At 36.3% G+C, this 9,681-nt stretch overlaps 1 protein-coding gene and 1 long non-coding RNA gene across 5 annotated transcripts; one reads left to right on the top strand and one right to left on the bottom strand.

Moving 5' to 3' along the window:
* Window positions 1-3,609: 3,609 nt before the first annotated feature.
* LOC127788264 (uncharacterized) lies at window positions 3,610-8,740 on the top strand. Of its 2 annotated transcripts, none has more exons than XR_008020308.1 (3): window positions 3,610-4,170; window positions 4,526-4,612; window positions 8,360-8,740. It is a non-coding gene; the product is annotated as an uncharacterized LOC127788264 (long non-coding RNA). The 2 variants fall into 2 exon arrangements; XR_008020307.1 differs by lacking the exon at window positions 8,360-8,740 and adding an exon at window positions 5,485-5,614.
* LOC127788262 (probable serine/threonine-protein kinase PBL28) lies at window positions 4,955-8,138 on the bottom strand. Of its 3 annotated transcripts, none has more exons than XM_052316377.1 (8): window positions 8,008-8,138; window positions 7,544-7,733; window positions 7,261-7,445; window positions 6,796-6,994; window positions 6,555-6,718; window positions 6,338-6,442; window positions 5,507-5,629; window positions 4,955-5,403 (listed from the first exon to the last, which is right to left on the bottom strand). In XM_052316377.1, exons 2-8 carry the CDS (start codon window positions 7,611-7,613, stop codon window positions 5,167-5,169), a joined length of 1,083 nt encoding a protein of 360 aa, XP_052172337.1. In that variant the 5' UTR covers window positions 7,614-7,733; window positions 8,008-8,138; the 3' UTR covers window positions 4,955-5,166. The 3 variants fall into 3 exon arrangements, with proteins under 3 accessions (XP_052172337.1, XP_052172338.1, XP_052172339.1); XM_052316378.1 differs by having other exon boundaries at window positions 7,898-8,027; XM_052316379.1 differs by lacking the exon at window positions 8,008-8,138 and adding an exon at window positions 7,872-7,972.
* Window positions 8,741-9,681: the final 941 nt, after the last annotated feature.

Here is a 9,681-nt window from a genome sequence, read left to right as displayed (position 1 = left end):
TGGGGACAACCTCCCCCAAATCTATCCTTGAATTTGTCCCTACATCTTATTATTGATTTAATTATTTTATTTAATTAACTCAGACTTAACCCTTTTATTCCTCAATCTCCACCCCCTAAAAAAAAAAAAAAGAAGAAACAATCTTGGGCCACTAAGGTTAGTTTGGTATCCGATCCACCTCAATCATTTTAGTGATTCACTCTATTACTAAAAATTGATTTTTTTTTATGAATTATTCGATACACATAGACTATTTTATAAAAGAAGTGTACCTCTTAATTATAATAAACTTTAAGTTGAAATTTTGAATCAATGACAAAAGAATGGATTAACATAGGCCAAGTGTGGTGGGCAAGAATTTGATACCCCTTTCTTTGGTCACTTTTGAACTTAATGGTGCTTTATTCTTTTCCTTGACAAGTTCTATTTTTTATTTTTGAAAGAAACTTCTAGGGTATTGTATGGAACTATTAGATTTATTTGTTTATATAATATTAAATATAATGATGTTATATATATATATATAAAACATACATGATCTGTTCAGTTTTAGAAAATATTTTTTGATTTATTAATTTTAATTTTATATTAAATGGTCCAGTCTTTAACAAGAAAATAAAAAACTCAATTTTTTAAGTTTTTAACTTTATACCATAAATTGAAAAATATTAAAACATATTTAATTATAAAATTAAAAAGAAAAATTTACATGTTGTGTCCATAAAATTTAAGGTAATTGCAAGAAGTATTATCGACATTTGAGAAAATACAATAAGAACTAGAGATGGCAAACGGGCCGTGTCGGCCCGCCACCAAATGGCCCGCGGGCCGGGCCAAATCGGCCCGCTTAAAAATGGGCCAACAGATTGCTGGCCCTAGCCCGGCCCTACACGGGCCTGCGGGCCAAACGGGGGCACAGGCGAGGGTAAGGGCGAGGGCGAGACAGAAGGCGAGCAAGGGCGAGCGAGGGGCGAGACGAGGGCGACGACGACGAGGAGCGAGGGCGAGAGCGAGGGGCGAGGGCGAGGGCGAGACAGAGAGCGAGGTGAGGGTGAGGGCGAGACGAGGGTGAGGGTGACAGAGGGTGAGGGCGAGGGCGAGAGGCGAGACTGAGGAGGGGTTTGTGGCTGATTAGTGGGTCAAGCCGGCTAGCCTGGCCCGCCACCATTTGGCCCGTCGGGCCAAGCGGGTTGGGCCAAATCGGCCCGGCCTTAAATGGGCCAACAAAATGCTGGCCCTAGCCTGGTCCCAGGCCGGGCCCCAACGAGCCAGCCCGTCGGGCCGGGCCCATTTTGCCATCTCTAATAAGAACCCTTGAGGTTTAACATTGTGTTGTAATTTCTTCCATATTGTAAGTTGAGCTTAATTAAATATTTTTAAATGATGAAAATATTTTTATATTTAAAAAAAAAAATCTTTCTTTTTTTCCACCCTTCTCTAGTGATCGAATAATTGTCATCATCGTTGACAAGTTCTTGTCGTTGTTCTCTTTCGACATTTGCTATCTCCCTACCTATTATTCAACCATCGAACGATCCCTGCCATTATCGCCAATTGTTGTTGCTCTTGCCCTTTTTAGGTGTTTTCTTTTTCCTTTTTGTGACCCAATTGCATTTGCTCTCGCCACCATTTGTGCAACCATCACTTTCAAATGCCTTGCTCTCGTCTAGCATGATGTGGCTTTCCTTATTCTTTTATCTCTATCTTTCTCTCATTCTCTTAGTTTTCAGCATTTGAAACCTGTTAAGATTCAATTTGCAAACCTAGATGCAAAGATGTTCGAGCCTATTGGTCGCTAGATATCAAGCCTACTGGTATAAAGGTTATTTGGCTTACCTTTTTTTTTTTTTTTTATAACTTATATGCTTTTATACTTATAAGTTGTGTAAATATTAAAAGTTAGATAACATTTAAGTTGATAAAGTGTTTTAATAAATGTAATTTAAGCTATTATTTATATAGTTATGTGTTTGGTTTAAGAAAATTAATAAGCTATCAGAACTTAACAAAAAGATAAAAATAGATATGTTGCTAAACAATATAAATAAAATTTATAAAAAATATTAAATTTTAATAAAAAAAATTATAAATTGATATCTAACTAAAAAATTGTTACAATAAATGTTGATCAATTACACATAATTATTAAAAAATATATTAATATAATATTTTATATTTAAATTTATACTTAATTCATAAAAATGTTAAATATATTAATATAATAGATATTATATATATATATATCTACAGAGATGGAAGAGGGGGTAGTGGGCGACGGATGATGGAGACGGACAATGAAAAAGGTGGTGATGGAGGCAACGGAGATGAATGATGAAAGAGGCGATGATGGAGGCGACGATGACGGACAATGGAGCAGGTGGCCACAGAGGCGACGATCAAAAATGGAAGTTGCGATGATGAAGGGCAGATAGTTGAGTTGTTTGACGGCAATTTGGTAATTGACTTGGTCAACGAAATAAGTTATCAACAACTTATTTGAAAAAACTGGAGGGGTGTAATTTATTAAAAATGCTATTAAAATAACTTATAAACTTGACAGCATTTAAGTTATTAAATTTTAATAAATGTGTAACTAAATAAGTTGTGTAGCTGATAAGCCAATTCAACAGCTTGAAGCTATTTGACTTACATTTTTTTTTCCTTTAGTTTATAAGCTTTTATACTTATAAGTTGTGCTAAACTTAAAAGTTGAGTAGCAAGCGTTTAAGTTGATAATGTGTTTGAATAAATATATTTTAAACTATCATTTATATAGTTACGTGTTTGATTTTAAAAATATAATAAACTATCAGAATTGAACAAAAAAATTAAAATGAACATATTAAATAATACAAATAAAATTCATAAAAATACTAAATTGATGTCTAAGTGATAAATTTTTTCACCATTAGATGTTGATAAATTATATATAATTATTAATATATACATTAAATATATATATGTATATACATTAATATAGGAATATATATGTATTTATAGTGAATGCATGAAGGGCGACGAACAACAATGAAGGAGAAGATGGAGGTGATAGTGATGGCTTGGGGAGACAGAGATGGGCTGGAGGGTTGTAGCCGATCAAGGAGTAGGAGATTGTAATGGATGTGAAATAAGGAGATCCAGGTGACGATGACGACAATGGCGATGGTGCTGGGCTAGAGGGGACTGGCCGACCTGCTGGAGGTGACGTGATGACAGTCGACGATGGAGGAGAGGCAATCAGAGAAAAAGATGAGAGAGGATGACTGTAATGTTTTAAGGGGTAGAGTTGTAAATATTTGAGTTATGTAATTAAGAGTAAATTTGTAATTAACTTGATTAACGAAATAAGCAATTAAGAGCTTATTTAAAAAAGTTGGGGGACTAGCTTTTTGAAAGTACTGCTAAAATAGTTTATAAGTTAGATAACATTTAAATTTTTAAATTTTAATAAACGCTTAATAAAATAAGTTATGTAACTCATATTATAAAAAAGGTAGCTCATAAGTGGTCAAATCGGTAAGCACCCTGATAATGCTCCCTGGAATAAAAGTAACTCAGTTGTATTCTGGTATACTAGATATCAAGCCCACTGGCTTCCTGCATCTAGCTTCCAGGCTTCATTCTTCCCATCCCGTGAAAGGCTTGTACCAGAAAGCCCACCAGGTGCTTGATATTTTGGTGATACCACAGATGGCGGTCTCTAGAAGCTGATTTTACATGACCATAATGTTTGTTAAGGGAACGGTTAGCATTCTCTTGCAAAATTGCAAGCCTCGACTTAAACACAGATGCTCAGTAAATGTGATGGGCCCACAGACATAGGAAAGGTAGTGACTCCAGGTTCTCATCCGTAGCGAAAAACAAAAAAATAGGAGGTCTGACTTGATGGTGCCTGCCAGTGTGATCAAAGTCCCTCATCCTTACCGACAAGCTCGGTGGTCCTTCTCTTCTTACCATTGCAGATGATAGTAGTTGAACCATGGCTAGTTTTGGTAAAAGTAGTCCTTCTATTCTGCCTTCTTATTAGTATCTTTTGATAAGTTTTGTCTATTATACATTGTATATCCCTCATGTCCAGTGAATTGACTTCTATTGCTAGTTGATCAAATCCTCTTCTCTCGGCAACTAAATACTTCACACCCTAGCTATAGAGGGGCAGTTTTAGCAGAGGTAAATGTTCTAAGACAGAAGTATTTAATAGTTGCATAACTGCAATGGCCGTCTTCTTTATAGTGTATTACACATTTGTAGTGTTAACAAATTCTAGGTTAAATAGATTGCTATTCATGTTGGTGTCTATGAGCAAGTAGGTAAGGCTGGCGTCAGTTGATGACCTTTTGAGAATTATAACCTGATAACATGTTCCAGGTTACAATTATTTGTCTGGGTTCTCTGGAACTTACCTTTAAATGGATTGGATGTTTCTAAAATATGTTAGTTTTATATTTTCTATTTTCAGTTTTGAGAGTCTTTAACATTTTGTGCAAAATGGGTTGAATCCAAAATATGGTCATAATAATTTCAGGAAAGGCGTTGGTTGGCATCTTCTGAGGGCAATTAGGGAACTAATTTCCTGGAAAGTTCCTCAAAGCAGTTCCACACGACAAAGCAGGTTATTTTATTTACCAGTATAGAAAAGCTGCATTCTTGTTGAACCGAAGATTCCATTTAATCTTTCTGATGTAATAAAGGATATTGATATAAAATCTGAGATGGGTTCGAATTAAAACAAGCTTGCGGATTCAAATGAATCAGTAATCAAAAGTTTTTACAATGGGGAGAGAGGTTCTTGAGACAACTCTTTGGTTTCTAAAGTTTCAAAAAATGATTTAAACATCAATTTGTATTAGAGAGAGAAGGGGATAAAAGTATAGAGAGAAAGGAATGATAATGGATGAAAGTAGTTTATAAGTTTTTTAACAGCATTAAACTTTGGATTGATAGAAGGGGTTGATTGAAAAAGAAAATAAATAATTAAGTCCTAATCTTTGAACTTCTTCATTATAATGGACGAGTCCCTGAATTTTGCCCCCCATAAAAAATTGAGACAATAATTACATTATTAAGCTTGCAAGTGTTCAGCAAGCCTCTATATGGAGAAGAATCAGTGAAAAATTTCTGAAGCATATCTAGCTTGACATTTGAAAGTTTCAGTCCATTAAGCTTCTAGACCATTCTGAATGTGTTCATGGACATACCCAAGCCTTTTGAATTTGTACAGAAAATGAGTTGCAGTTCTTTCACGCATTCTGCCATTGATGGCCTCTCACTACTTTCTGTACGCACACAGCGTGATGCTAGGTTTGCAAACATAGCTACAGACTCCATTGTATAGGAACTCTTGCTCATCTCTGGATCTATCACCTTGCGTAGTTTCTTCTTGTCATTCAATATATGCCTCACCTGGAACATTAATTGCAGAATACTCATTATTGTTCTTTGGGAATATTATACTGTTATACATATGCAACTTGAATTTTGTAGGAAGATTGAAAATTGTCCCTACTTGGAGAACAAGGTTTTGATCATTGGGTCCTTGGTTCAGATCCACAGCTCTCCTTCCTGTCAAGAGTTCCAGTAGAACAACTCCAAATGCATATACATCGCTTTGTAATGTGAGTTTCCCGGTCTGTTACCAAAGGAGAGACATCCAAAGCTAAAAAACTCTTGCTAGATTGTTAAATAACTCTTGAAATTCAAAATTTAATAGTGATGAAGTCTCTAAAAACCCAATCCTATTTTGAATACAGATAGGGATGGACGTAGTAAACCTACTTCCATTAGAGTTGCTGCCTATAAACAGGCCTTCCTCAGTATAGTTGTTGACTGATTACACCTTAGTAATCTGAGAGAGAATGTAATCAGCTTGTTGGGATTGTGTGCCACAACAACTTCATAACCGTAGTCATCTGAGAATGACTGACCAGTTGTGAGGGTTTACAATTTTAGTTTGCACGAACTGTATCTTGAGAGGGTTTGTACTTTTTCTGTTTAAAAACTACACCATTTATTCATGGAGTGGATTTCTCCCATTATTGTGGAATTGTAGAAGTAGGTGTCTTGATACCGAACCACATTAAATTTCTATCATTTTTCTCTTAAACTTCTGTGTATCATCCAATCCTAACATAGATAATGAGATGAAAATTCCCCTCCCTTCCCCAAGCTGTAATCACATTTTGTCAAACCTAACAAGGTTATTGTTCATTTCTTGTCTGCTTGCTGATTCTGTAATGATATTTTTCCTTGTTCTACTGTGCTAGTTCTTTTTTTTTTTTTTAATTTTTTGTTCCTCAGTTACTGTTCTAGTTCTTTAGTTCCAAAGGAAGATGCATACCGATGTATACTCTGGATCGAAATAGCCAAAAGTGCCAAGAACTCTGGCAGTCACATAGATTTCTTGGCCCTCTGGCATCAATTTAGCGAGCCCAAAATCTGATATCTGTAAGAACAGTTGCTAGAGCTTTAGAAAATATTGCCATTTTGTAGGAATTCCTCCTATCTAGGATACATATAATTTCATTTGAAATGGAGTCAATGGCTAGTCAGCTCACCTTGGCTTCAAAGTTGCTGCTCAAAAGAATATTGGTCGATTTGAAGTCTCTGTGAACAATTGGAATCCCAACCGCAGAACCTGAATGGAGATAGGCAAGTCCTCTTGCAGCTCCAATTGCCACTTTGAGCCTTAAAGGCCAATCCATCTTCCTCTCAGCAATTCCTAGTGTCCAGTGAAACAGAGTGAGATTTTAGCCGAAAAGTTTGACAGCCAAACAGGTCTTCTATTTGACAACCAACCGTTTAAGTGATCTTGCAGGTTGCCTTTGTGCATGAATTCATAAACTAGAAATCTGTGCTTCCCATCTGCACAATATCCAATCAAGGATACCAGATTTGGATGCTCCAATCTGCTCAATATATCGACTTCCACTCGAAATTCTCGTTCCCCGTCAGCTTTTTTAAATGGTGGTAGGTCCATTTTCTTGATTGCAACAACCTTCAGAGACCAGGAAAAGGTACAGTTAATGTGATCAAGGAATGGTTGAAGGAAACAAAACTTCTAAGATAGTTTTCTTTTAGGATTGACAATTGAGAAATGAAAATCATTACATTATGTGTTCATCTCACTATGTAGGATTGGCTTCATGAATTTTAGCTGGCCAATTAGAATTCATGTTGTTTAATCAGATGGATTTTATGCTGATTGGTGGCTACCTAAAGTAACCCTTCTACTTTGATGAAAAAATAGTAGTTGAAGCTTACCTCTCCAGATCGTAGAGTGCCCCTGTAAACTCGGCCAAATCCTCCCTTCCCAACTAAGTTCTCCTCTCTGAAAGAGTTTGTTGCTTCTTCCATTTCCTTGAGAGTGAAAACTGATGATCCGTGCCGCCTTTTTGCAGGCGGGTTTTGATCATCGAGTTGCCAGCATTCTACAGGCTTAAATATCCCTGAAAAATAGGTCGGATTAACCATTGAAAATCTGAAAACCTCTTAAGACTAGAACAAGTGGTAAGATCAGAAGAACAGGTTGAAGCAGGACACACACAAGGGTCAATGTGATCCTCAGACTTGCTTCTCCTGCGCTTGTTCCATGCCGAGACCAACCCAAAAGGCATTATGCCTCTTCTTTTGATAGAACTAGTTGGATCGGAGTCACAGATTCTTTCACTTGAGACATACAGTAGAACAGAGAAAGATTACTTTCAAAACATCTTGAAGATCATAGGACGTTTAACCTGCAATTTCAATACCCAAAACATAAACTGATAACATGGAAAAGATTCTCAGGCATAAACAAAACATGAGCAGAGTGAATAGTATAAGAATCCGGTAAGAATACGTATAAACCAAGTAAAATTAAGTTTGGAGAATACTCAATCAATTCACCATCTTCACCAACCTGGATTTCACAGAGAGAGGGAGAGAGAGAGAGAGAGAGAGGGAGGGAGGGAGAGAGAGAACTTGAAGAATAAAGAAAAGCAGATAAAGGGTTAATGCTTGCTTGCTTGCCTTTGGATGAGGAGTGGTGGGGTGTGTCTGAAAAGGAAAGACTAGCTGCAGCTGCTGCCTCCATTTCTTTTCCCAATTCAGCTTTTGTGTTGTGGGTAGAGAAGAAAGCTAGCCGTTGAGGGGTCGTTGTCTTTCTTTCATTTCTATAAATAATTAATTATACCCTTTTTCACTACAATTATTCTAAACAAGCCAAATCTGTTTCTGTTCATAAATCTCTTCTGACCAAACAGCCCTAAAATTATTGCGACATCCTGTTTTCTCTTGCCTTTTCATATCATCATGCATTTCTTTCATATTTTGGTTTCCCGTCACACATTAATATGTTTTATTATTCACCTAACTGTTTCAGGGCGGCCTTGGCACCACACCGTGTCTGCATGCATTTGTTGGGACGTCCGTATTGGGGCAAAGATGCATGCATTTGCTGCTTCTCAAACTTAACTGTCTGATATCTGTCTCACTGTAACTCAGGTTAGAGCTGTTAAAAGGGACTGTGCCATCCATGGAGGGCCCGTCCTAACACGAAATTGGTCGTGTGCCTTAGGAACAACCCAGGCCACAGGCCCCAGTACAACCTGATGGCTTGATAAATAAAAATTATATTCTGAAAATTTTATAATTATAAATTATGTATGGAGATATATAATTTAGCATATATATTGTTTTAGTATGTTATTGAGTAATTTTACACATTATATTTTGTAAGTAAGATTATATTATTCGAGATTTAGGGGGAGAGCAATTAAAGTTTACGAGACTCGAACCCGAAACATTTGATTTCAGGTGACTGTTGAGTTTTACCAAACCTATGTAACCCATATGGCAGACCGGGACATCCCATCCATTAGGATTTGGGTTAGGATTGGGATTGTGTAAGGGTTAGATTAGGGAATAATTGACAAATGCAGATAAGAGTTCGTTTTACCTATTTAATGTATCACCCACTTTGTTATTTTTAGACCTATTTCTAGTTTTCTATCATAATGCAAATGTGGATGATTTGCAGTGCCAGAATCCATAGCAACCATCACTGTTAAGTGCTTGATCTAGAATAATTTCTTTGCCATTTATGCTACTGGACCACGTTTTGGGTATTGTAGTCTCCTTGACCCCTTTCCTTAAACCTCACATTTGAACTTTTATTTACAATCAGTATCAAATGGTCAAAACCCGAAAAAGGAAGGCCGTGTTAAGTAGTCGATAATCAACATAAAATTTGTTGAATTAAATAATATAAATGTTAAACAAATGATAATTGGATGGTTAGAATTTGTATACTTAGTTTCACAAAATAAGATTAAAGCTTACAAAATGAAAATAAATTTACAGACAAATACGACATTGTGAATGGTTTGGGTGAGAGGTTGTTTTGGGACAAGATTCTTAATGATAAGATAACAAGTGATCTACAGTTCTTTTGAGAGTCTTACTCTCAAAATAAGAGATAAAATGATTATTTTACCTCTTTATTCTCTCTCTCTCTCTGTCACTCATTGGTGACTCTAATAGGTCGGAGTCAAGAATTAAGGAGAAAGATTGTCAAAATTCTCAAATTTGAGAGTTTTATTGAGTCACAAAAGATGTCTTGACAATTTGAGTTTCAAGTAGGCGTCGAGCATTTGTCTTGCGATATGTTTATCCAACATCGAACATCTTTCATGGATGCAGTGA

The sequence above is a fragment of the Diospyros lotus genome, chromosome 13, assembly GCF_014633365.1.
Source record: "Diospyros lotus cultivar Yz01 chromosome 13, ASM1463336v1, whole genome shotgun sequence".
NCBI lineage: Eukaryota > Viridiplantae > Streptophyta > Magnoliopsida > Ericales > Ebenaceae > Diospyros > Diospyros lotus.
Note: the sequence above shows the minus strand (reverse complement) of the source record. Positions and strands in the feature narration are given on the sequence as shown.